At 49.0% G+C, this 27,982-nt stretch overlaps 1 protein-coding gene across 4 annotated transcripts; it reads left to right on the plus strand.

The window, feature by feature from the left end:
- Positions 1-452: 452 nt before the first annotated feature.
- On the plus strand, positions 453-27,738 carry prrg2 (proline rich Gla (G-carboxyglutamic acid) 2). Of its 4 annotated transcripts, none has more exons than XM_085969710.1 (7): positions 453-1,163; positions 8,509-8,667; positions 9,413-9,579; positions 12,694-12,733; positions 15,649-15,778; positions 17,901-18,071; positions 20,043-27,738. In XM_085969710.1, exons 2-7 carry the CDS (start codon positions 8,559-8,561, stop codon positions 20,071-20,073), a joined length of 648 nt encoding a protein of 215 aa, XP_085825836.1. In that variant the 5' UTR covers positions 453-1,163; positions 8,509-8,558; the 3' UTR covers positions 20,074-27,738. The 4 variants fall into 4 exon arrangements, with proteins under 4 accessions (XP_085825836.1, XP_085825839.1, XP_085825837.1 ...); XM_085969713.1 differs by having other exon boundaries at positions 8,548-8,667; positions 9,416-9,579; XM_085969711.1 differs by having other exon boundaries at positions 453-920; positions 8,548-8,667.
- Positions 27,739-27,982: the final 244 nt, after the last annotated feature.

A 27,982-nucleotide genomic window follows, 5' to 3' on the forward strand; every position in this document is an offset into this window, starting at 1 on the left:
GAGATGAGACAGTGAAGTAACTGTGAGTTGCTGCATTGCATTATAGGAAAGGATGAACAGGCTGGGTCTCTTTTCTCTTGGTGTGGAGATGCTGGTGTTGGACTGGGGTGGACAAATGTAAGAAGTCACACAACACCAGGTTATAGTCCAACAGCTTTATTTGAAATCACAAGCTTTCGGAGCGCTGCTCCTTCATCAGGTGAAGTGGAGAGATGCCTATAGACACAGCAGTTAGAAAGATTACCTGTAATCGTCTGGCATTATTCTCTGACTATATAAGCTGTGTTTACTACATTACAACAGAGACTACACTTCAAAAAGTACTTCATCCAAAACTCGGCTGCCCGTGTCCTAACTCGCACCAAGTCCCGTTCACCCGTCACCCCCTGTGCTCGCTGACCTACAGTGGCTCCCGGTTAAGCAACGCCTCGATTTCAAAAGCCTCATCCTTGTTTTCAAATCCCTCCATAGCCTCGCCCCGCCCTATCTCTGTAACCTCCTCCAGCCCCACAACCCCCCCGGCCACAGGGCCCGGGCAGCTGAAGGCACGGCCGCCGATGGCGTGGAGCGACGAAAATCGGGGATGCGCAAGAGGGCAGAATTAGAGGAGCGCAGAGATCTCGAGAGGGTTGTAGGGCTGGAGGAGCTTTTACAGAGAGAGGGAGGAGATTTGAAAACAAGGATGAGAATTTTGAAATCGAGTGACGAGAGGAGAAATGGGAGGGATTTGAGGAACACTGCCTGCCTAATGCAACAGGCTAAATGCTAAAAAAAAAATGTGAAGGAAAAATAGGCTGGGTCACACTTGCACGGAGCTTGAAGGACTTTTAGAGCCTTTAAGAACTTTTTATGCCTTTAAAAGAACTTGGCAACTTTTCCTTTACCTGAACGTAGCCAGCACGTGATTAGCGGATGTCAGGGTGAGTGATCCGGGAGTATTTTGTACATTTACTTTCTTGGCTTTTTCCCCTTCCTACACCTGACTGTCAGCGAGAGGGGGGAAGAAAAGAGAGGGTGATTTATAATAGTGGGCAAGTCGATTCATTCTGCTGAGGATCCGGGATTCTTCATTCATTGGGGGATTCCCCCCCACCACCACCACCTTGTTTTTTGGGCTCTGAAACTGACCGACCTCCTGAAACTGGACAACACGCCAAGCGCTTGTGAGTTCGACACTTTTTTTAAGGGTTTATTTTTGTTTCAATGGGAAAACGGGGGTGGAACTAAAAGGGAGACGATCTGTCGCTGCCTTGCCTCCCTCCTCGGGCGTTCAACCCGCCGGATTGTTATATATATTTGTTTTATTTTAATTTTCAAATTATTTTTCTTTTAAGCGAGAGAGAGAGAGAGAGAGAGAGAGAGGAGGGTGGGGGCAATGTCCACCCAGGTAAATTCACTCGGTTGAACCAGATTGTCTGGTTTTTCCATTCTGTCTCATTTAATTGTTTTATGTTTTATTGTTATTTCTCCCCCCACGCGCACACCCCACATAATTAATTAACCAGCGTTCAAACAGAAGCAGTTGTTGATATTTTAGCATTTGAGATATTTTAAGAAATCCTGAATGTTAGCCTGAATGTTGGGGGGTAAAGGCCGGAGGAGGTGCCTGCGGGCTTGTCCAGGAGGGCGAGAACTCTGGCCCCTTGGGTTTAGCTATTTAAACCCTGGGGAGTTTAACATTTCTCCTGCTGCCTCGTCCTTCCGTGCCCTGTTTCGACACCGCGCTTAACTTGTTTATTTTAAATGGCATTTCCCTGTTCAGTTGTTGAGCAGAACCGTGTTTACAATTACTGAGTGTGGGGGATGGTCAAAAAATGATTAAGGATGAGCAGAATCTTCAACTCATTTTAATTATTCCTTCCACAAGTATATTCGAAATAATCTCTTCCCCCCCCCCCCTCCGTTGCTACGTCGAATTGTGTTCCAGGATATTATTCCCTCCCATCTGGGATCCCATTCCATTTGTTCATTACTCTCTGCATGATGAATCTTGGTCCCTAAATTCACCCTTTAACTATGTAGAAGCGTTGGTCCCTTTTCCTATTCTTGAAATTTTAATTTGAAGGAATATTTCAGATTTAGCTTTTCCCATTCCCTCGATTTGCAGAAGCAATCGCCTATCAGGCGCCTACTATCCAGGTTGGAATTATAGGACGAGGAGTGTCAGTAATGAGCACTCTCACCTCCTGAGTCATGAAGGTTGTGGGTTCAAGTCTCACTCCAGAGACTTGAGCACAAAAATCTAGGCTGATGCTCCCAATGCAGTGCTGAGGGAGCGCGGCACTGTCGGAGGTGCCGTCTTTCGGATGAGACGTTAAACCGAGGCCCCTGTCTGCTCTCTCAGGCGGATGTAAAAGATCCCGCGGCCACTATTTCGCAGACGAGCAGGGGGAGTTCTCCCCGGTGTCCTGGGGCCAATATTTATCCCTCAATCAACATCACAAAAACAGATTATCTGGCCGTTATCACATTGCTGTTTGTGGGAGCTTGCTGTGCGCAAATTGGCTGCCGCGTTTCCCTACATTACAACAGTGACGACACTTCAAAAAGTATTTCATTGGCTGTAAAGCGCTTTGAGACGTCCGGTGGTCATGAAGGCGCTGTAGAAATGTGAGTCTATCTTTCTTTTGAATGTTAATCAATGACCAGTACTGGAAAGAGTATAGAAGGGTATGTCCCGACCACAGCACTGTCCAATATGATCAGTACATCCTCAATACCCTGTTGGGTTTATTGATTGCTGCTCGGCATTGTCACAGCTTCTGAAGTTTAAATTACTTTTAAACATCGAACGTTAAGCATTTCCTTTTGAAGCCAACATATTGGTTTAAATGTTTCTATTGACAGAAAGAAAGGCTTGCATTTATATAGCGCCTTCCTCAACCTCGGGCCGGCCCAAACACTTTACAGCCAATGACGTTTTGTAATGTAGAAAAGCCGGCAGCCAATGTGTGCACAGCAAGCTCCCACAAACAGCAACATGATAATGACCAGATAATCTGTTTGTGATGTTGATTGATAAATATTGGCCCAGGACACCGGGGAGAACTTCCCCCTGATCACCTTCAAAATAGTGCCATGGGATCTTTTCCGTCCACCTGAGAGGGCAGACAGGACCTCGGTTTAACATCTCGTCCAAAAGACGACACCTCTGACAGTGCGGCACTCCCTCAGTACTGGCACTGGGAGTGGATTTTGTGCTCAAGTCTCTGGAGTGGGGCTTGAACCCACAACCTTCTGACTCTGAGGCAAGGGTGCTACCCACTGAGCCACTGGCTGACACCAGGATCAGCCTGGCAGTGATGCCTTACACGGAGGAAAAGCCTGCAACATTCACTGTCAAGGCTCATGAATGATGAACGGCTGCTTAGTTAAGGCACCCGAGGGTGCTTGGCGCCGCGACCTCTCCACTGAAACCTAGTAAGAATTGGGGTGAAAAATATTTGTTTTTGTTGGACACCTTGTGGAGACGGTTCTTTTTGTTTTGTGAAAATGATGCCGCCCTTGAGGTGCGCGGATGTGTGAATGGGACGGAAATTATTTTGGTGCTGTCAGCACTAATGTCAGGCTAATAGTTTTGATTGTACCGGAGGTGAAAGGTCAGTGGTCTAACTGATGGCAGCACCCAATCCTCCATCAGAGAGCGAGCGAGAGAGTCTGGGTCTGGAGTCGAGCACTGGAGGTGAGGGAATGGTGTTGCAGCTCCTGCTTGTTTGACACTCTTGTTTAGGTGAATTTATCCTCTGTCAGCTTTTATATGGTTCTAATATCAGTCGTCGGGAATCTCGCTGACAGTTGCGAGACGGCTGAATGTTGAAAGTCGGCCCGCGGTAACTGGGTGGATGGTTGCTAGAGCGGCCTGCTGGATCATAAAGTCTTCTTGTACATAAGAACATAAGAAATAGGAGCGGGAGTCGGCCATTCGGCCCCTCAAGCCAGCTCCGCCATTCAATAAGATCATGGCTGATCATCTTCCTCGTTTCCACTTTCCTGCACTATCCCCATATCCCTTGATTCCCTTAATATTCAAAAATCTATCGATCTCTGTCTTGAATATACTCAACGACTGAGCCTCCACAGCCCTCTGGGGTAGAGAATTCCAAAGATTCACCACCCTCTGAGTGAAGACATTTCTCCTCATCTCAGTCCTAAATGGCCGACCCCTTATTCTGAGACTGTGACCCCTGGTTCTAGACTTCCCAGCCAGGGGGAAACAGCCTCTCAGCATCTACCCTGTCAAGCCCTGTAAGAATTTTGTACGTTTCAACGGAGATCACCTCTCATTCTTCTAAACCCTAGAGAATATAGGCCTAGTCTACTCAATCTCTCCTCAGGACAGATTGAGTAGACTCGGCCTCTTCTAATGGCTGGTCGCGCTGCCCCTTTCTGTTTGATTTGATTTAGGAATTTTTTGTTGTTGTTGTTTGCACAGAGAGTGCTGACAAATCGACTGCCCAGGAAGAGACACTGTGAGCTCTGACTGCACAAGGGAGCTGAATCAGTGGCGCTACAGCCACTAGCCTGAGGGGCGAAGGTACCAACAGCAAATTGTGTAATTTGTCTCACTTTTTGCTGTTGAAAGTAAGGATTAATTGCAATTCTACAGCGCCTTTTCGCAACCTCGGGAGGTCACACAGTGCTTTATAGCCAATGAAGTGCATTTTTTTGTTGAAGTGTGGTCACTGTTGTAATGTAGGAAGCGCTGGGCTCAAATCTGCATTCCAGTCTTTGGAACAAAGGCATAAAGAAAGGAAAAGAAGAATAGACAAGTGCGTCCTGTCTGGACGTGCTTCCCCAAACCCCACCTCCCCTCCCCAATGGGCCGTCCTCCTGTGCTGCAGGGGCCTGACCCTCACTGGGGTAATAAGCCAGCAAGCCTGCCAGTGCCTCGTCCAACCGCGCAGACACCAGGTGTGAACCCAGGCTGCGAGCGTGTTGGCGGGCTGCTTGGCTTCTCTCTCTCTCTCTCTCTCTCTTACAAGCTGATGTACCGGGACAGTCCGTATGGTTTATCGTGTCAGCCGTGGCTCAGTGGGCAGCACCCTCGCCTCGCAGTCAGAAGGTTGCGGGTTCGAAGTCCCGCTCCGAGACTTGAGCACAAAAATCTAGATTGACGCTCTCGGTGCCGCACTGTCGGAGGTGCCGTCTTTTGGATGAGACCTTAAACCGAGGACCCCGTCTGCTCTCTCAGGTGGACGTAAAAGATCCCGCGGCACTATTATGAAGAAGAGCAGGGGAGTTCTCCCTGGTGTCCTGGGCCAATATTTATCCCTCAACCAACATCACTAAAAACAGATCATTTGGTCATTATCACATTGCTGTTTGTGGGAGCTTGCTGTGCACAATTTGGCTGCTGCGTTTCCCACATTACAACAGTGACTACACTTCAAAAAGTATTTCATTGGCTGTAAAGATCTTTGAGACGCCTGGTGGCCGTGAAAGGCGCAATAGAAATTGCAAGTCTTTCTTTTATTATAAGGTGACGTATTGGGACAATCGGTGTGGTACCATGCCTTCGGCTACCAAGGCCCTAAGCTCTGGAATTCCCTCTAATATTCCCTGTAATTTCCTTTTGTGCACAGTCCCTTTAACGGGCTGCAGGGGACCTCCAGACCACCGCGCGGCCACGTAGCTTAGCAGTAATAAAAACAGAAAATGCTGGCGATACTCAGCAGGTCAGGCGGCGTCTGTGAAAAGAGAAACAGAGTTAACGTTTCAGGTTTTTATTTCAGATTTCCAGCATCTGCAGTATTTTCTTTTTGTATTAGCTTAGCAGTAACGTTGGACTTTCAGAATGCTTTCGATAAGGTCCCGCATAAGAGATTAGCGTGCAAAGTTAAAGCACGTGGGATTGGGGGTAAGGTACTGTCTTGGATAGAAAACTGGTTGGCAGACAGGAAGCAACGAGGTGGAATAAACGGGTCTTTTTCCGAGTGGTAGGCAGTGACTAGTGGGGTACTGCAGGGATCGGTCCTTGGACCCCAGCTATTCACAATATATATGAATGATCTAGACGAGGGAACTAGATGTAATATCTTCAAGTTTGCAGACGACACAAAGCTGGGTGGGCGTGTGTGCTGTGAGGAGGATGCAGAGAAACTCCAGTATGATTTGGACAGGTTGGGTGATTGGGCAGAAGTATGGCAAATGCAGTATAATGTGGATAAATGCGAGGTTATCCACTTTGGTGGCAAAAACAGGAAGACAGATTATTATCTGAACGGCAATAGATAGGGAAAAGGGGAAGTGCAACGAGACCTGGGTGTCCTTGTGCACCAGTCGCTGAAGGTAAGCATGCAGGTGCAGCAGGCGGTTAAGAAGGCAAATGGTATGTTGGCCTTTAAAGCGAGAGGATTCGAGTACAGGAACAAGGATGTCTTGCTGCAGTTGTACAGGGCCTTGGTGAGACCACCCCTTGAGTATTGTGTGCAGTTTTGGTCGCCTTATCTGAGGAAGGATGTTCTTGCCATGGAGAGAGTGCAGCGAAGATTCACCAGGCTGATACCTGGGCTGGCAGGAATGACGTATGAGGAGAGATTGGGTCGATTAGGCTTATATTTGCTAGAGTTTAGAAGGATGAGAGGGGATCTCATTGAAACTTATAAAATTCTAACAGGACTAGACAGACTAGATGCAGGAAGGATGTTCCCGATGGCGGGGAGTCCAGAACCAGGGGTCACAGTCTAAGGATAAGGGGTAAGCCATTTAGGACAGAGATGAGGAGGAATTTCTTCACCCAAAGAGTGGTGAACCTGTGGAACTCTCTACCACAGAAGGCAGTTGAGGCCAATTCATTAAATATATTCAAGAAGGAGTTAGATATATTTCTTAAGGTTAAAGGGATCGAGGGATATGGGGAGAAAGCAGGGACAGGGTACTGAATTTGGATGATCAGCCATGATCTCATTGAATGGCGGAGCGGGCTCGAGGGGCCGAATGGCCTACTCCTGCTCCTATCTTCTATGTTTCTAAACCTCTCTACCTCTCATCCTTTTAAGATGCTCCTTAAAACCTACCTCTTTGACCAAGCTTTTGGTCACCTGCCCAAACATCTCCTTATGTGACTTGGTGTCAAATTTTGTTTGATAATCGCTCCTGTGAAGGGCCTTGGGATGTTTTACAACGTTAAAGACGCTATAAGTACAAGTTGCTGTTGCATTATAAGGTGACGTATGACTGGGACAGTCTCAGTGTGGCAGAAGTTGCCATGACTTGTTTGGCATTGCAGTGGGCTGAATCAGGTAGAAGTTGTTTATAATTTCGAGGCGTGTCCCGAAAGAGTGAGTCATCAATTATCTGCAAGATCTCAAAAGCTTGAAAGCTCTGACGGGAAGGAAGCAGTGGGGAGAACATTACAGTTTTACTTTCGTATCTGTGGTCTCAGTGTTGCATTAAGACATATTGCGAATATGTAAAGTGAAAAAGCAAAGTTCTGGGTGTTTGTATAAAGATTCCCCCATTATTGTTAACGAAGCCCTAATTAGGTGTGTTTCTCATATTATCCCCTCTTCGACATTTTAAAGAATATTTATTCCTCAACCAAGGTCACGAAAACAGATGATCTGGTCATCATCACATTGCTGTTTGTGGGAGCTTACTGTGCGCAAATTGGCTGCCGCGTTTCCCACATTACAACCGTGACTACACTTCAAAAAAGTACTTCATTGGCTGTAAAGCACTTTGAGATGTCCGGTGGTCGTGAAAGGTGCTATATAAATGCAAGTCTTTCTTTCCCATGTGTCTCCGGTCTCACACTACCTGGTTTAACTCTTAATGCCCGCTGACGCGGCCCAGCAAGCCAATCAATTTTTTATTTAAAAAAAATAATTCACTGCAAAGCGAAGAAGGTCCATCCCTTGGGGCAACTAAAGATGGGGCAATAAAAGCTCACACAGGGTGCTGTTTGTCCCTGATGCCTCTCCCAGGCTAAATCGCCCGCCCACTATGCCAAGCCTCCAGGATTGTCCCGGAGTCCCCAGGAATTGAGGATTAATCTCCAGGACACGACCGCCAGCAACACCCAGGGAGTAAAATCACAGGGCAGTAAAAAAAAATAATAAAAAAAATTGCGTGTATATTTTCATTTAATGCGTTTATTTATTAGTTGTAGAAGTATTGGCGATCGGGGAGAAAGGCTGTTTGACTGACGGCCAAGATTAATCCAGAGAGTCTGTTTGCTTTCCATTCCATTGGAAGGTGGTGAGCCACGAAGGTGGACATGTCGGGCGAACAATGGCGGGAGGGTGTGGGGAGGGTGGGGGCGGTTGGCGGGACAGTTGGAGGCCGAGGGCGGGTGGGTGTCATGAGATGAAACTTCCAGGAGTACATCGAACCAGAGTTGGCGACTCCGACTGCCAGAACCTCCTGCCGAGGCTCGCAGGCGAAGCCTGGTTGCCTGGGCGAAGGAGACCAGAGGTCCGCCGTCCTTCGGGGGGGGAGTTTGGACCGTGGGGACCGCCTCGCCCCTTCACAGTCTCTGGAAACAAAGAATGACCCCATTTTCCACAGCATAACTTGTGCGCCTTCTCTCACTCTGTCTGGGACCAGGGGCCTCCAGCATGGTTACCAACTGGTTATTTGGCTTCGTGCTTCCGATGTGGGCCCTCACCAACACCCGCCTGACCGCCGCACGGACACTGACTCGCCAAGGGGACGCTCAAGGTGAAGGTACATTCACTTTCTATTTCTTTACCTTTCCTGCGCGGAAATTAAATCTTCCAAAAAGCAGTTCAACCACTTATTGATGGAGGGCTTTGTGAAAGGAGTTTGATAGGGTAGACGTAGAGAAGATGTTTCCACTTGTCGGGGGGGGGGGGGGGCGGCGGTGGTGGTGGTGAGTCCAAAGCTAGGGGCCATAAACAAAGTTCCCTTTGAGCTCCAGGGGTCCCGTGCAGCTGGTGAGCTGGCTTTTAAATTGGTGGGGGGGGGTGGGGAAAGAAAACGTGCATGTGCAGACTTTTGAATGGGCCGTGCAGCCCCCCAAAAAAATGACAGGGAACGTTGGCCATGAATGTAAGATAGTCACTAATAAATCAATAAAGAATTCAGGAGAAACTTCTGTACCCAGAGAGTGGTGAGAATGTGAAACTCGCTACCACAGGGAGTGGTTGAGGCGAATAGTAGAGATACATTTAAGGGGAAGCTAGATAAGTACATGAAGGAGAAAGGAATAGAATGATGTGTTGATAGGGTGAGATGAAGAGGGGTGGGAGGAGGCTCGTGTGGAGCATAAACACCAGCGTGGACTAGTTGGGCCGAATGGCCTGTTTCTGTGCTGTAAATTCGACGTAATATCTCAACTCTCAAGACCTGAGGTTTCTGTGTCCCAAATCACACGGACCTCAGTAAGAGTCTGTGTAAAGCGTCGCAGTAAGTGATTTGAAATTGATACTTTTTTTCTCTCCATTACCAGCAGTGTTCATGGATGAAAGCCAAGCAGCTGGCTTCTTGAGACGGAAGCTGATGTACAATAGCTGGGATTTTGAACTCATCACGCCTGGCAATCTGGAACGGGAATGCTTCGAGGAACTGTGCAATTACGAGGAAGCTCATGAAATCTTTGAGAGCGATAAGAAGACGGTGAGTATCGTTCCGGGAGTAGAAGGCTCGTAACGCTTTACTGGGCGTTGGGAACATATCTGATGGGAATAACAACAACAACTTGCATTTATAAAGCGCCTTTAACGTAGTAAAACGTCCCAAGGCACTTCACAGGGGCGTACTCAGACAAAAAGTCAGTCCGAGCCAAAGAAGACGACATTAGGACAAGTGACCAAACGCTTGGTCAAAGTGGTAGGTTTTAAGGAGGGCCTTTTTTTATTGGTTCATGGGATGTGGGCGTCGCTGGCAATGCCAGCATTTATTGCCCATCCCTAGTTGCCCCTTGAGAAGGTGGTGGTGAGCCGCCGCCTTGAACCGCTGCAGTCCGTGTGGTGAAGGTGCTCCCACAGTGCTGTTAGGGAGGGAGTGCCAGGATTTTGACCCAGCGACGATGAAGGAACGGCCGATATATTTCCAAGTCAGGATGGTGTGTGTGACTTGGAGGAGAACTTGGTTTTTCCATGCGCCTGCTGCCCTCGTCCTTCTTAAAGGAGGGGAGAGAGAGAGAGGCGGAGAGGTTTAGGGAGAGAATTCCAAAGCTTAGGGCCTAGACGGCTGAGGGCATGCCGACAATGGTCGGGCGAAGGAAAGGAGTGGGGATGGACAAGAGGCCAGAGCTTGGAGGAACTCGGAGTTAAAGGGATGGATGAGGTTACAAAGATAGGGGGGGGGGAAGGGGGGGGGCGAGTCCATGGAAAGATTTGAACACGATGAGAATTTTAAAATGGAGCCGTTCGGTAACTGGGAGCGAATGTAGGTCAGCGAGCACAGAGGTGATGGGTGACCGGGCCTTGGTGCGAGTCAGGATACGGGCAGCAGAATATCGGATGACCTCTGGTTTATGGAGGAGATGGTCCAAAACAGTACTGAGGGGAAAAATTCAGTGTTTAACTCACTGTGGTATCCATTCCCGGGCAGAGAGAGAGAGAGAGAGCAGACAATTATGTCCTTGAGCCTGGGCAGAGTTGTTGTTTTGATGGGATCAGGGTGAGTGATAACATTGCTGAGGAATATTTCTCCCAGGTCAACCACAGCACAGGTCAGATTCAGGTGTACTCTGGCCCACTCCAAAGTCTAGTGCAGCATGGGTTAGGTGCAGAGCAAAACTTGACTTTGCTCTGTCCCAGCAATATGCCCCCCCCCCCCGAGCAATCGTAGTACTTGCATTTATATAACACCTTATCTCATCGATGTGTCTCTACAACCCTCCCGAGATCTCTGCGCTCCTCCAATTCTGGCCTCTTGCGCCTCCCCGATTGTAGTCAGTCCACCATTGGCGGCCGTGCCTTCAGCTGCCAAGACCGTAAGGTCTGGATATTCCCTCCCTAAATCTCTCTACCTCTCTACCTCTCGCTCTCCTTTTAAGATGCTCCTTAAATCTGCTTCCTTGACCAAGCACCTGTCCTAATATCTCCTTATGTGGCTCGGTGTCAAATTTTGTTTGATAACGCTCCTGTGAAGCGCCTTGGGATGTTTTACTACGTTAAAGGTGCTATATAAATGCAAGTTGTTGTTGTTGTTGAAGTACTTGGCGTGGTGTAGTTGTGATGTTGACAAACGTGGGCAGCCATTCAATGCTAGGATTTTTATTAAAGGCCATTTAATCTGTTGGGTGTTTTTGGTCGTGGGTTTTGGTTTGGTTAATCGGGATGGACCAATGTTGGATTCCCATTTGCCACACCAGCCATGTTGGTGACCTCTCTGAGTTTACCCATTTTTGGGAGCACGGGACTCCCCCGCCCAATGGGAACTGTGTTGATGTTGCCCCAAGCTAATTGCTGGTAGCAAAGAGAGGAGACTTCAATTCTGCTGGGTCTAATCTGGATGGAACCCAAGCTCCAGAGGTGAAGGGACAGTGTCTAACTTGCTGTGCCCATCAACGGAGGAGTAGACCTATATCACCTCGAGTGCAGGCCTGATGTGACCAGATACTCAGACTGACGTAAGAAAACTATTAAGCACTTGGTTTGAATATAAAACGAGGCTTTAATCAACTGTTTCACAACCATGAGTTCTAGTTACAATCACTAGTTCCTGGTTACAGAAACATCCTGAGCAAGCTGGGCCCACGCCCGAGTATTTATACTTTCCTTGGACGGCGCCACCAGCTGGCCGCCCAGTGTTATCTCATGAGTCATTTCTACATGAATGGTAAGATTCATGACACAGACCTTGAGGGATTCTGGCTTTGATGCATCAGCCTGATTGATAAAAAGAAAGACTTGCATTTATATGGCGCCTTTCACAACCTCAGGACATCCCAAAGCGCTTTACAGCCAATGAAGTACTTTTTGAAGTGTAGTCACTGTTGTAATGTAGGAAACGTAGTAGCCATTTTGCGCACAGCAAGATCCCGCAAACTGCAATGTGATTATGACCAGATAATCTGTTTTTAGTGATGTTGATTGAGGGATAAATATTGGTCTCGGGACACCAGGGGAGAACTCCCCTGCTCTTCTTCAAAATAGTGCTATGTCGGTAAGGTAACACATTGGGTTTTTTTAATTTGGGGGAGGAGTTGGGCTGTGACTCAGCGAGCTGATCAGCCTTTGGACATAGGAACAGGAGGAGGCCATTCAGCCCCTCCAGCCTGTTACAAAGGAACAGGAGGAGACCATTCAGCCCCTCCAGCCTGTTACAAAGGAACAGGAGGAGGCCATTCAGCCCCTCGAGCCTGTTACAAAGGAACAGGAGGAGGCCATTCAGCCCCTCCAGCCTGTTACAAAGGAACAGGAGGAGGCCATTCAGCCCCTCCAGCCTGTTACAAAGGAACAGGAGGAGGCCATTCAGCCCCTCGAGCCTGTTCCCCATTCAATTAGATCATGGCTGAACTGCATCTTAACTCCATTTACCCGCCTTGATTCCGTATCCCTCAGTACCCTTACCAAACAAAAATCCATCAATCTCAATCTTGAAATTTTCAATTGTCCCTCAGCCTCGATAGCTTTTTGAGGGGGGGGGGGGGGGGGAGATTTCTAGATTTCCACTACCTTTTGTGTGAAGTAATGCTTCCTGATTGCGATCCTGAATGGCCTAGCTCTAATCTTAAGGTTATTTTATTATTTAAAATTAATTTGTGTTAATTTTTTGCAGCGTGAGTTTTGGAAGGATTATGAGAAAAACCAGAAACCAGGTAAGCAGCAGCACAGTGCGATGTATCTTAAGGTCTGTACGATTCACGTAAGCTACAGAACTTTAGCTAATGTTGGGTTAGGCTGCAGCTGCGACCGAAGACCAATACTGGGCCCCACACTGCAGGAAGGATGTCAGGGCCTCGGAGAGGGTGTAGAGGAGGTTTACTAGAACGATACCAGGGATGAGGGACTTCAGTGACGTGGAGAGACTGGAGAAGCTGGGGTCGTTCTCCTTGGAGCAGAGAAGGTTAAGGGAAAATTTAATAGAGGTGTTCAAAATTATGAAGGGTTTTGATCGGGTAAATAAGGAGAAAGTTTCCCGTGGCGGAAGGGTCGGTAACCAAAGGGCACAGGTTAAAGGTAATTAGCAAAAGAACCAGAGTTGACATGAGGAAAAACTTTTTTTTACCGCAGCGAGTTGTGATGATCTGGAATGCGCTGCCTGGATAACTTTCAAATCGTCACTTTCAAAAGGGAATTGGATAAATAGTTGAAAAGGAAAACTAATTGCAGGGCCGCGGTCAGCGTTCCCACGGAGCTGTGCGATGTCTGAGGTCCCGTGCGGGCCGCTCACCGCCCTTTGTGTTGTAAAATCCGCGCCCGGGCAGAATTTGAACGGGCCGCGCGGCAGTTTAAAGGGACGGTGCACGGGGGGAGGGGGGGGGGAAAGAGAGGGAACATTGGCTGTGGGGAAAGAGCAGGGGAGAGCGGGACGAATCGGTGAGCTCTTTCAAAAAGGGCCGGCACAGGCAGGATGGGCCAAATGGCCTCTTTCTTCTGTGCTGTGTCTTTCTACGGTTCTATGCTCAGCCGGCCTGTCTGGCCTAGTGAAAATTTAAAGACTGAGATTTATGGATTTTTATTTGGGAACGGTACTGAGGGATACGGAATCAAGGCGGGTAAATGGAGTTAAGATGCAGATCAGCCGTGATCTCATTGAATGGGGAACAGGCTCGAGGGGCTGAATGGCCTCCTCCTGTTCCTTTGTAACGGGCTTGAGGGGCTGAATGACCTCCTCCTGTTCCTTTGTAACAGGCTTGAGGGGCTGAATGGCCGCCTCCTGTTCCTGTGTAACAGGCTCGAGGGGCTGAATGGCCTCCTCCTGTTCCTGTGTAACAGGCTCGAGGGGCTGAATGGCCTCCTCCAGTCCCTCCCCACCTGACTGCTTGTAGTGAGCAAAAACTCAGCTCATAATGTTTCCCTCCCCCCTCCTCCCCGCCACAGGTGAACGGCCAAGCAATACAGACCAGGACAGTCTCTGTTTGGATCGCCGGTCGGCACTGAGTTGACTGATCGCGCCAACTTATAAAATTCTAACAGGATTAGACAGACTAGATGCAGGAAGGCTGTTCCCGATGGCGGGGGAGTCCAGAACCAGGAGTCACAGACTAAGGATAAGGGGTGACGTAAGAAAACTACTAGGCACTTGGTCTAAGCATTAAACAAAGCTTTAATCAACTGTTTTACAACATGGAGGTCTAGTTGTGTCCTTCACTAGTTCCTGTTAAGAATGTCCTGCGCAAGCTGGGCCCGTACCCGAGTATTTATACTCTCCCTGGACAGCGCCACCCGTAGGCCGCTCAGTATTATTTCATAAGTCTTCCTTTCATGAATGACTGATTCATGTCAAGGGGTAAGCCATTTAGGACTGAGATGAGGAGGAATTTCTTCACCCAGAGAGTGGTGAACCTGTGGAATTCTCTACCACAGAAGGCAGTTGAGGCCAATTCATTAAATATATTCAAGAAGGAGTTAGATATATTTCTTAAGGCTAAAGGGATCAAGGGATATGGGGAGAAAGCAGGGACAGGGTACTGAATTTGGATGATCAGCCATGATCTCATTAAATGGCGGACAGGCTCGAGGGGCCGAAAGGCCTACTCCTGCTCCTATCTTCTATGTTTCTATGTTGAGGTACAACAGGTAGCCTCGGCATCCCTGGGGCTAAAAGAAAAGACCCTGCATTTATATCACATCTTTCATGACCTCAGGATGTCCCAAAGCTCTTTACAGCCAATTAAGTACTTTTTGAAGTGGAGTCACTGTTGTAATGTAGGAAACGTGGCAGCCAATTTGCGCACAGCAAGCTCCCACAAGCAGCAATGTGATCATAACCAGATAATCTGTTTTTTGTGATGTTGGTTGAGGGATGAATATTGACCCCAGGACACCGAGGAGCACTCCCTCCTGCTCTTCTTCAAAATAGTGCCACGGGATCTTTTATGTCCACCTGAGAGGGAAGACGGGGCCTCGGTTTAACATCTCATCTGAAAGACGGCACCTCCAACAGTGCAGCACTCCCTCTGTACCGCACTGGGAGTGTCAGCCTAGATTTGTGTGCTCAAGTCTCTGGAGTGGGACTTGAACCCACAACCTTCTGACCCAGAGGCAAGTGTGCTACCTACTGATTCACGGCTAGGGGAAAAAGTTTGCCTTTTCTATCTAATTTCGGGACTGTAACCAATCCTCATGCTACCTGAAGGTGATGTGGTTCAACGCGCTTTTATATTATTGTGTCGTGCGCTGCCAGCAATTGGAAAGCGGTTGACATGAATCAGTCATTGATGAAAGAAAGACTTATGAAATAATACTGAGCGGCCTGCGGGTGGCGCTGTCCAGGGAGAGTATAAATACTTGGGCACGGGCCCAGCTTGCGCAGGACATTCTTAACAGGAACTAGTGAAGGACACAACTAGACCTCCATGTTGTAAAACAGTTGATTAAAGCTTTGTTTAACGCTTAGACCAAGTGCCTAGTAGTTTTCTTACGTCAGAGGTTTTCTGTGATTGTTTCATGAAGGTGGTGCCTCGTTTAATGAGAGTTTTGGGTGCCCTGATTCGTGTTTTCTCTCCTGATCTCGGTCAAGCTTTGAATTGTGAATGCCTAGACTGAGTCCCTCTTGTCTGTTCCTCAGGAGGCCCCACCGCTCACAAGTTCGACGTGGCCGGGCTGGTGGCGGGACTGATCGGTGGCTTCATCCTCATCATCCTCCTTGGACTGCTGGTCGTCTACTTCTGCAAACAGAGAGGAAAGAGAACGGAGAGGTCGGTGTCGAACTTTAAACCAGAGGCATGCCCGGGGGGGGGGGGGGGTGGTGTGTTCTGGTAAGCTGCCCTATTGGGAGGGGATGGTCTGTGTGCTCTGATGGGCAGAGCAGAAGGCAAAGGGTTATGACTGACTGTGTGTGTTATGGAATGATAACGCACAGAAGGAGGCCATTTGGCCCATCGTGCCTGTGCCATCTCTTTGAAGGAACTCTCCAACACGTCCCACTCCCCCCTGCTCTTTCCCCGTAGCCCTGCAAATTTTTGCTTTTCAAGTATTTATCCAATTCCCTTTTGAAAGTTAGTATTGAATCTGCTTCCACCGCCCTTTCAGGCAGCGCATTCCAGATCACAACAACTCGCTGCTTAAAAATCTCCTCTTCTCCCCTCTGGTCCTCTTGCCAATTATCTTCAATCTGTGTCACAGATAATCACAGAAACCCCACAGTGCAGATAGAGGCCATTTCGGCCCATCGAGCCTGCACTGACACATATCCCACCCAATCCCCGTAACCCCTACACCAACACATATCCCACCCTATCCCTGTAACCCCACGTATTTAATCCCCTAACACTAAGGGTCAATTTATCATAGCCAATCAACCTAGCCCGCACATCTTTGGACTGTGGGAGGAAACCGGAGCACCCGGAGGAAACCCACGCAAATACGGGGAGAATGTGTGTGGAGTTTGCACAGTCACCCGAGGCTGGATTCGAACCCGGGTCCCTGGCGCTGTGAGGCAACAGTGCTAACCACTATGCCACCGTGCTGGTTACCTCTAGTTACCGACCCACCTGCCACTGGAAACAGTTTCTCCTTATTTACTCCATCAAAACCCCTCATAATTTTGAACACCTCTATTAAATCTCCCCTGAACCTTCTCTGCTCCAACGAAAACAATCCCAGCTTCTCCAGTCTCTTAACTGCTTCAGTTTTTTCCCTTAAATTCATTCTTGGGACGTGGGCAAGGCCATCATTTATTACCCATCCCCAAGATGGTGTTGGTGGTGGTGGTGAGCCGCCGCCTTGAACCTCTGCAGTCCGTGTGGTGAAGGTGCTCCCATGGTGCTGTTGGGTGGATAGTTCCAGGATTTTGACCCCGCGACGATGAAGGAACGGCTGATCCGCATCCAAGTTCGGATGGTGTCTGACTTGTAGGTGATGGGTGTTCCCATGCACAAGCTGCCCTTGTCCTTCTGGGTGGTAGAGGTCATGGGTTTTGGGGAGAGGAGGGGGTCCCTAAGCCCTGGTTTTGCCAACCTGCGGCTTAATTCTTGGGGATTGCGTAAGTAGGGTGTATTCCTGATGTAAGAAAACTACTAGGCACTTGGTCTGAGTATTAAACAAGGCTTTAATCAACTGTTTTACAACATGGAGACCTAGTTGTGTCCTTCACTAGTTCCTGTTAAGAATGTCCTGAGCAAGCTGGGCCCGTGCCTGAGTATTAATACTCTCCCTGGACAGCGCCACCCGCAGGCTGCCCAGTATTATTTCATAGTCATTTCCACATGAATGACGAGATTCATGTCATTCCCCACAGGGAAAGAGTGAGCAGTCCATATCAGGAGAACAGAAATTCTGCTGGCTTAGCTTTCGCAATCGGTTCGGAGACTCTGAAACATGATCAAGGGTTTCCATGTGTTGGACTGACCAAGAGGAAACCAATTCGGATGCATTTCCAAGTCTGAGCTCTTCCTTTATATCTATTGCCAATCTGGCCAAGAGCTGGTTAACCAAGCTGGCTGTGGATGATGTATTTTGAAGAGGGTGGGTTGGGGGGGGTAAATCAGTGGGAAGCCAGGGACGCACACTGCAAAACGCATGCAAGTGGGTGGACAATGGGTGCGGATGGAACCAGGGTGGGCTGTGTTGCCCCCCCCACAGTCGATCAACCCGTCGATACTTGCGGTCTGGATTTGCCAGTGAAGAATGGCTGATCGGGTTATTTACTGGACGCACTTGTGCCCCTCCCTCCCCACCTAAGTTGGGGGGGAGAAAATTGGGGTGAGCAGGAGCTTATCGAGAACCTCGAATGGAACCGTGGGAGGGAGCGGGAGAAAGAATATCCTCGGCATTTTTCCCCTCGCATTTCTAACTTCCTTGTGCTTCGTTTTCTTCCAGACCGCCCAACTATCGCGGGCGCTCCCCGGTGCCAACCAGCCAACCAGGTCCTGGCCCAAGCGAAGAGGTGCCCTTGACGACCCTGGGAGCCAGCGCCCCTGGACTTCCCTCGTACGAGGAGGCATTGAGGAAATCGGGACATTACGACGCCCCTCCCCCACCGTACATTGGGTCCGTACGCTCGCGTATCCCTTTAAAAAAAAAAAAAAAAAAAAGTTCTCGTTTACAAACAAATTTTGTATCATTAAGTCAAATCTCCAGAGCCCTGATTGCTCGCTCGGGACCGCACTGTGGCACGGAGACTCTGAAGGTGGGGTTGCCAACTCTGGTTGGGTGTTTTCCTGGAGGTGTTGTCACATGACCTCTTACCTCCATCCGCCCGCCTCCCCCCCCCCCCCCCCCACACTCCCGCCATTGGTTGCCTGATACGCCCATCATCGCGGCGCCCCGCCTTCCCACGGCCAATCGGAAAGCGAATGACTCTTCATTACCCGATTGGGTGATTTTCAACTGCCAGTCAAACAGCCTTTTCTCCCCCCGCCCCCCCACCAGCTCGGATATTTTTATTACTGATAACCAAAGTGTTCGAAGAAAGAAAAATTTACATTTTTTTGATGACCCTCTGATTTTTCTCCTGGGTTGCCAACCCTCAATCTCCAGCCTGTGCTGATCAGCAGTAAGTTGCCATGGCAATTGGGAGAGGAAAAGCCAGAGGCCTTGACCCTGATGACCTTTTGCTGGTAGATATTTGTATGAGGTTTATTTTTCATTTGTATATGGGATGTGGGCGTCGCTAGCAAGGCCAGCATTTATTACCCATCCTTAATTGCCCCTTGAGAAGGTGGTGGTGAGCCGCCGCCTTGAACCGCTGCAGTCCGTGTGGTGACGGTGCTCCCATAGTGCTGTTGGGCAGGGAGACCCAGCGACGATGAAGGAACGGCCGATATATTTCCAAGTCCGGGTGGTGTGTGACTTGGAGGTGGTGGTGTTCCCATGCGCCTGCTGCCCCTTGTCGTCCGAGGTGGTCGAGGTCGCGGGTTTGGGAGGTGCTGCCGAAGAAGCCTTGGCGAGTTGCTGCAGTGCATCTTGTAGATGGTACACACTGCAGCCACGGGTGCGCCAGGTTGAATGAGGTTGGCTGTGATGCCCCCTGCACATGATGGTTGACCAATCGGTGAGGCACTGGACACTGGAGGCATAGTCCAGCGTGGGTCACTGCCCTTGGGAGAGGAGGGTGTTGTTGCATCTCGACCCTAGTGGAGAGTCCATTAGTCAATTCCAGAGAGACTGCAAGGCCATTGCATTTCTATATTTGTTGGCGAGTAGGTTATTTGTTTCTGTATTTCAATTTTCTGCCACCAACATTGCTTTCGTTCTTGGTTGCCTGATGCTGTATTTCAGAATTTAGGATTTGGCCCCTGGAAGTGTCTCAATATTGGCAGGGGAACCCCGGGACAGTGTCAATATTTGTAGGAGATCCCAGGGACAGTGTCAATATTTGTAGGAGATCCCCGGGACTGTGTCAATATTTGCAGGAGAGCCCAGGGACAGTGTCAATATTTGCAGGAGATCCCCGGGACTGTGTCAATATTTGTAGGAGATCCCCGGGACTGTGTCAATATTTGTAGGAGATCCCAGGGACAGTGTCAATATTTGTAGGAGATCCCCGGGACAGTGTCAATATTTGTAGGAGATCCCCGGGACAGTGTCAATATTTGTAGGAGATCCCCGGGACAGTGTCAATATTTGTAGGAGATCCCCGGGACAGTGTCAATATTTGTAGGAGATCCCCGGGACTGTGTCAATATTTGTAGGAGATCCCCGGGACAGTGTCAATATTTGTAGGAGATCCCCGGGACAGTGTCAATATTTGCAGGAGATCCCCGGGACTGTGTCAATTTTTGCGGGAGATCCCCGGGACAGTGTCAATATTTGCGGGAGGTCCCCGGGACAGTGTCAATATTTGCAGGAGATCCCCGGGACAGTGTCAATATTTGCAGGAGATCCCAGTGACGTGTCAATATTTTCAGGCGGGAGTGGGTGGGGTCACGGGACAGTGGTTCAGTATTCCTGGGGGGGTGGCGGGCTCTTGTACTGTGAGAGGAAGTGACCACCACCTAACTTGCCCCCTCGTCCCTGCAGTGGATCTTCTGGGGAGCAACGGCCGAGCTGAAACACGGGATCCAGTCGGGGCGATTCCTTTTGCTTCTGATTTTACCATCTGTGGAAAAGCCTTGCAATATCGAGAAGGGGGAAAACAGTACTTTGAGGATCATGAAACAAATGAAGAAGGAAAATGAAACCACCCCGCAAGTGTCTGGGATCACCGGGATACGTTCCCCCAGGAGGATCTTCACGAACCAGCAAGCCCATTGGTTTTCTCCAGACACGATTTAAAGTGTAGCCCACCTTCTCTTTGTTTTATATCTAATTTGCCATTTCAAACCGAATACTAGATTCTGCCGATTTGACGTCTTCGGTGTCCTGTTGAAATATTTCCCAGCATAACCCATCGCCGGGGCAACCATCTGTAGTGTACCTTTTAATGTCGTACAGTGAAACCATTCTGGAGGTCCCAGGGAAAGAACGTCTACAACACTTGCCCGGAATTATATCCCTTGGGTCCTTTTGGCAGGTTTCAGTCAAGGTGGTTGTAGGAGAGCTACAATTAGCCTCCGTGCCCTTCCTTCACCCCTGCCCCCTCCCCCAAAGTTTGGAGGAGGGGAGGGAGAGCGGAGTGGGCAAGATTTTCATTCACGATCGCTGACGTAAGAAAACTACTAGGCACTTGGTCTAAGCGTTAAACAAAGCTTTAATCAACTGTTTTACAACATGGAGGTCTAGTTGTGTCCTTCACTAGTTCCTGTAAAAGAATGTCCTGCGCAAGCTGGGCCCATGCCCAAGTAGTTATACTCTCCCTGGACAGCGCCACCCGCAGGCTGCTCAGTTGATTCATGTCAATCGCTATCCAGTGGTCACCTGTTTTTGACAGTGGAAGGCTTTTGGGTGCCGGGCGGGTGATGCGATCGGGTTGGCTGCGATGACCTCGGTTGGCGACGCGAAGAACGGGCAATTTGCCCAGAGATACCAGAGGCCTCCCCAGAGCCCTCGGAGCTGTAGCCCCACCCACCCCCAGCGCGTGGGCAGCACCTTCAGGAGCAAAGGGGAGAAACTTAGCCAGGGACCATCTGTCCAGTTTTTTTTTGTAACTAAGGGCTGTTTGTCTTCTCGCTGTGGAAGGTTCAGTTCCTCTGGCTGCTGGCCGGGTAACCTAATGCCAGGCCCCCACACCCCCATGCTGGGAGATGCACTGCAATCAATCCCAACAAAAGCTTCCTTCCTGATAACCTTAACACCTCCTCCCCTGTATTGTGACTAAGTAATCAGGGTGTTGATCTTTTCTCTGCACCTACTCTACCCCATATTTGGTGCTTTACCTCTGCCCTCTCGGGTGGATGCTAAAGATCCCACGGGTACTATTCGAAGAAGAGCAAGGGGGAGTTCTCCCCAGTGTCCTGGGCCAATATTTATCCCTCCACCAACATCACACCAAAGAAACCCCCAGATTATCTGGTCATTATCACATTGCTGTTTGTGGGAGCTTGCTGTGTGCAAATTGGCTGCCGCGTTTCCTACATTACAACAGTGACCACACTTCAAAAAGTACTTCGTTGGCTGTAAAGCGCTTTGGTACGTTCTGAGGTTGCTATATAAAGGCAAATCACTTAACACATTGTGCCATTGTTCTGCCAACTTGAGACCAATTGTCCGCTATTGCCTGGCTGATGAGATGGTGCAGTGTGTTTAGTGTACCACGCTCACCTGGGTATGCACGCCCAATCCTATCCACATGGAACTCCTGATCTTGATACTGGGATTGGGAGGGAGATGGGGGAGGGGGGCACGGTGTAGGTACTGAGCTCAGAGTAGGTGCTGTATTGCAGGGGACAGAGGGGGGGAAAAGCCTCTTTCCAGCCCTTACTCGAGCTCCTCTTCCCAGGGGCGCATGACAAGACAGCGGCAGAGGCTGGGATGGGGGGGGTCACAGGTCAGTGCTGTTGGTTGAGCAGTGGGATGAGTGGAGGGGGAGCAGAGAGAAATGGCGACGGGAATCTGTTAGGAGAGTGGCCACTGTAAGACTGGTTTCACTGTATTTGAAACAAAGCCCTACCTAAGGCCTTTGTATTGACACTGCCAGGTCCAGTCACTAGAATCTTAAACATTCCTCATAGGTACAAGGTAGCGATACCCATCAAGGAACACTAATATTTCTCTGTATTTAAATCTAGATTTGTTTCAATGACTAGTGGAACATAGGAACAGGAGGAGGCCATTCAGCCCCTTGAGCCTGTTCCGCCATTCAATGAGATCACGACTGATCTGTGACCTAACTCCACATATCTGCCTTTGGCCCATATCCCTTAATACCTTTGGTTAACAAAAATCTATCAATCTCAGATTTAAAATTAACAATTGATCCAGCATCAATTGCCGGTTGCGGAAGAGAGTTCCAAACTTCTCCCACCCTTTGTGTGTAGAAGTGTTTCCTAATTTCACGCCTGAAAGGTCTGGCTCTAATTTTTAGACTCTGCCCCCTAGTCCGCGACTCCCCAACCAGCGGAAATAGTTTCTCTCTATCTGTTCCCCTTAACATCTTGAAAACTTTGATCAAATCACCCCTTAACCTTCTTAAATTACAGGGAATGCAAACAATGTTCCTCCTAATTTAATTTTTTTGCTGCTTCTTCTGGTGGGGAAAATGCACGTATGTGGATGTGAGGACAGAATCTGGAATTGGCCGTCACGCTAGAGTTGCCAACTCCGGTTGGCCATATTCCTGGAGGCTTCATCCCATGAACGCCAACTACCCATCTTTTCCACCTCACCGCCAATATTTTGTTAATGAAAGTGTTCAAAGAAAATGAGAAACGATTTGTTTTGTTGCCCCCACTTTCCCCCTGCCCTATGATGTTTCTCCGGGTTGGTTGCCGTAGATTAATTATTTTCAATCTCTGGGACCTCCGGGGCAATCCTGGAGAGTTGGCGACCCTAGATGATGATGGCCTGCCTGGTTCAGTGGCATAGTGGATACTCGCTGCATAAACTCGCAAATGTTTGATGGCCACTGGGTGAGGTATCGCGGGCTGTCTGTGCGTGTGGAACTGTACCCCATGTGTGTCGGTGCCTTTTGCACAAGGTGGTGATGGGGGGCAATCATTTTAGAGGGGGTGGTGGTTAATAGAGATTGTACCCTTTGCGCTGGTGACCGCTGACCCAAGCTTGTGTCAATCACAGAGCTGGACCGCACAGTCCACACTTTAATGGGATCTGCCCCTGCAGGCAGCACTCAAATTGCTGAAACTTTATTGATTCGAGATTTAGACTCTTAACAGAACAATTTGCATGTTTACAGAAAACAAGTGATTAACACTGACGTAAAAAAACTACTAAGCACTTGGTTTGAGTAGAAAACAAGGCTTTAATCAACTATTTCACAACCATGAGATTCTAGTTACATCACTAGTTCCTGGTTACAGAAACATCCTGAGCAAGCTGGGCCCACGCCCGAGTATTTATACTTTCCTTGGATGGCGCCACCAGCAGGCCGCCCAGTGTTATCTCATGAGTCATTTCTACATGAATGGTAAAATTCATGACAAACACTATCCGAGCCAAATTTCCCCCCCCACCCCCAAGAAAACCATGACACTCTCCTGTATCCAACTTAATTCCGAGGGGGGGGGAAAAAAGGTTCAAAAGTTGTACCATGATCTATGGAGGGGCGAGGCCTCCATCTTCAAGTCATGGTAACTAGGCCTTGACTTCGAACAGCACCCACCCCTTGCCAATCTGCTGAGCAATTAGTGTCGGGAGAACCCTGGAGACTGAGCCTAAGCGAAGAAATTGCACAAAAATGGGCATTTCCCAGGAATGCCCCACCCCCCAAAAAAAGGCCACGGGGGTGGGGGAAATTGCAGCTCGTTTAAATAATTGTTAAAATGGAAGGCGAGAGCGATGCTTGTGTTTTTTGTTGTAATTCTAATTCCTACTTATAGGGGGTGAGGTTTAATCATGAAGTGGGGTGAATACAGGGCAACACTGCCTTATTAAAACTTTAGCAATTCCTGTGAGCTATTGGTAAGATTGTGCTTGGTGTCCTCAATTTAACAGGGCAGGGTGCGATTCACATGCCCACCGTCTGGCTTCATAGAAACATAGAAGATAGGAGCAGGAGGAGGCCATTCGGCCCCCTCGAGCCTGCTCCGCCATTCAATGCGATCATGGCTGATCATCCAAATTCAGTACCCTGTCCCTGCTTTCTCCCCATATCCCTTGATCCCTTTAGCCTTAAGAAATATATCCAACTCCTTCTTGAATATATTTAATGAAATGGCCTCTACTGCCTTCTGTGGTAGAGAATTCCACAGGTTCACCACTCTCTGGGTGAAGAAATTCCTCCTCATTTCTGTCCTAAATGGCTTACCCCTTATCCTTAGACTGTGACCCCTGGTTCTGGACTCCCCGACCATCGGGAACATTCTTCCTGCATCTAGTCTGTCTAGTCCTGTCAGAATTTTATAAGTTTCAATGAGATCCCCTCTCATTCTTCTAAACTCCAGTGAGTACAAGCCCAATCGACCCAATCTCTCCTCACACGTCATTCCTGCCATCCCAGGTATCAGCCTGGTGAATCTTCGCTGAACTCCTTCCATGGCAAGAACATCCTTCCTCAGATAAGGCGACCAAAACTGCACACAATACTCAAGGGGTGGTCTCACCAAGGCCCTGTACAACTGCAGCAAGACATCCTTGTTCCTGTACTCGCCCTCTTGCTATGAAGGCCAACATACCATTTGCCGCCTTAACCGCCTGCTGCACCTGCATGCTTACCTTCAGCGACTGGTGCACAAGGACACCCAGGTCTCGTTGCACTTCCCCTTCTCCCAATCATTGAGTCCTCGTTGGGCCGGAGGGGCAGAGAGAAACACTGAGACTGAATTTCTTTTTATTTAAAAAAAAAAAAAAAGTCCTAAAGTAGTCACACTGGTATCACACTTTTTTTCAGTGTGAAATTTGTTCTCTGGGTGGAGGGAATGCTCCCAAGCCTGCAGTTGTCTCCCATTCCTACTTCTCCTGAGCCGGTTGACTCTCAACTCCCTCGTGAAGTGTTGGGAGTTCACCCATAGGCCAGACTGGGGGGGAAGGTGGGTGGGGGTGACGCTTTTTTTTGAGATATAAAGAAACCAACTAGCCATGGACGGTGACGTAAGAAAACTACTAGGCACTTGGTCTGAGTATTAAACAAGGCTTTAATCAACTCTTTTTCAACATGGAGATCTAGTTGTGTCCTTCACTAGTTCCTGTTAAAGAATGTCCTGAGCAAGCTGGGCCCATGCCCGAGTATACTCTCCCTGGACAGCGCCACCAGCAGCCGCCCAGTATTATTTCATAAGTCATTTCCACATGAATGACAAGATTCATGTCAGTTGGCATTTTGAACTCTCGACCTCTGGGTTGCAAGTGCAAGACATAGGAACAGGAGGAGGCCATTCAGCCCCTTGAGCCTGTTCCGCCATTCAATGAGATCATGGCTGATCTGCGACCTAACTCCATATCCCTGCCTTTGCCCCACATCCCTTAATACCTTTGGTTAACAAAAATCTGTCAATCTCAGCATTAAAGTCAACAATTGACCCAGCATCAACAGCCATTTGCGGAAGAGAGTTTCAAACTTCTACCAGCCTTTGTGTGTAGAAGTGTTTCCTAACTTCGCTCGTGAAAGGCCTGGCTCCAATGTTCCCGTTAATTTATATTTGGGTGCGTGGCCCATTCAATTTCTCTCGCACGCACGGTTATTTCAGTGGTAAAGCCATTGAGCGGCCGGCGCAGGACCTCCAGATCACGGCCGCGCAGCTTAACGGGAACATTGCCTGACACTAATTTTTAGGCTATGTCCCCTAGTCTGAGACTCCCCAACCAGCGGAAATAGTTTCTCTCTCTCTCTCTATCTACCTTATCAGTTCCCCTTAATATCTTGAAATTATGGGGAAAGACCATAATCACTAGACCACCGTACTTCTAAGTGACATGTCCCCAATATCCCTAATTACATACGAACATACAAAATGGACGGCCAGGAAAAGACCAATTGACCCATCAAGCCTGCCCCTCGCCATGATGACCTGAGCATTGTGACTAAATGCTCCCTCTTCCTCCGCGCCCCCCCCCCCCCACCCCCGCAGTCATGTGATCTCCTGGGAGAAGCAACAAAAAAAAACACGAGAAAAAACCCAGGGCCAATCAAAATTCCTCTCCGCCCCCTCAGGCGATCTAAACCAGTCTGGAAGATCACGCGGACCAAGTGTTTTTGATAAAGACACTTGTCTTCTCTATGATGCCACTTCTGCCCCAGTCAGGAACCGGTTCAGCTCCTGCTGGAAGGCATAATTGCTAAAGTACGTGTCAAAAGTTGGCAAAAGGTAGACTTTGCCCCAGTTTCACCTTTTTAAAAAAAAAAAAAAAAAAAAAATGACTGCACGTTGAGCTTCATTGAGTTTTTCAAAGCTGTCGGGGGCATGGGGTTGTGGCTAGGATCTTGGCTTCTTCTTAGGCAGTCCCTCGGAACCGAGGATGACTTGCTTCCACACTAAAAATGAGTTTTTAGGTGACCAATGCGGGACCGACAGTCTCTGTCACAGGTGGGGCAGGCGGTGGTTGAAGGGGCGGGTGGGTGGGGTGCTTGGGTTGACTTCCGCTGCTTGCGCTTGGCTTCCGCTTGCTCCCGGCGAAGAGACTCGAGGTGTTCGGTGCTTCTCCTCCACTTTGCGCGGTCTTGGGCCAGGGATTCCCAGGTGTCTGTGGGGGATGTTGCACTTTTTCAAGGAGGCTTTGAGGGTGTCCTTGAAGCGTTTCCTCTGCCCACCCGGGGCTCTCTTGCCGTGCCGGAGCTCCGAGTAGAGCGCTTGTTTTTGGGAGTCTCATTTCGGGCATGTGGACGATGTGACCCGTCCATCGGAGCTGCTGCCTTATTGAGGGCAGTGGGACGAGCTGGGGCTGGCTGACAGCTTTGGAGGTGCCCCCTGGTGGCTGAGTGGGTAATTGCATTGCATAGTAGGGAACTGAGGCACGCAATCTAGAAGGTTCTAGGCTCCATGCCAAGTCTGTGCTGATCTCAGTCATATTGGCAGCTGGTCTCAGCACACTAGGTTTAGGCAGTGGGAAAGTCAGTCGGGCCTTGATGTATTTAAGGGGAAGCTAGTTAAACACCTGGGGTAAAGAGGGGAGGGGGGGTAATAAACCAGCCAGGTTGTGGAATTCTGATCACTATCCAGTGAGCTCTGTTGATGAATATGATTTTGTGGGCCTCGGGATCTGATTTCCCTCCCACAGCCAAGGAGCCAATTGCCTCTCCAGTTCTAGGCCCACGGAACCGTACCCCAGCAAGAGTCAATGGGGTGCAATTTTAACCTAATCCGCCGGTTGGGCAGCTGACCGGATCGGGCGCATTGCTGGTTTTACGCCGGGCCCCGATTTTAGTCTCCATTGAGGGCAAGGGGTGTAAAACCGGCGTTCCATCCGATCCCGTGGGTTTCCCGCTCCACGACTTAAGTTAAACTTGCCCACTATGTCTTGGGGAGAGAATTGGAGAGGGGGGGTGGGGCGGTGCAGCAAACAACAATAAAATAAATTCTGAGTAAGGCTTTCCTCAAAACTAGGCCTCAAATAGAAAAACTGAACCATTGTGCCTTGTGCTAGCTGTTAATATTAGTGGTTTATGTACTTTAATATATATATATATTTCTGTCAGAGCTCTGTAATAAAATGGCTTTTAGCTTCAGGTTGTTTGTTTATTAAATTCTTCAATAAAAATTCCTATTCCAACTCCAGAGATTTGAGCACAAAAATCTAGGCCGACACTCCCAGTGCGGTGCTGAGAGAGTGCTGCACTGTCGGAGGTGCCATCTTTCGGATGAGACGTTAAACCGAGGCCCCATCTGCTCTCTCAGGTGAACGCAAAAGATCCCGCGGCCACCATTTCGAAGAAGAGCAGGGGGAGTTCTCCCCGGTGTCTTGGGGCCATT

Source organism: Somniosus microcephalus, chromosome 28, assembly GCF_052327205.1.
Source record: "Somniosus microcephalus isolate GS21.2 chromosome 28, FLI_Smic_1.0, whole genome shotgun sequence".
NCBI lineage: Eukaryota > Metazoa > Chordata > Chondrichthyes > Squaliformes > Somniosidae > Somniosus > Somniosus microcephalus.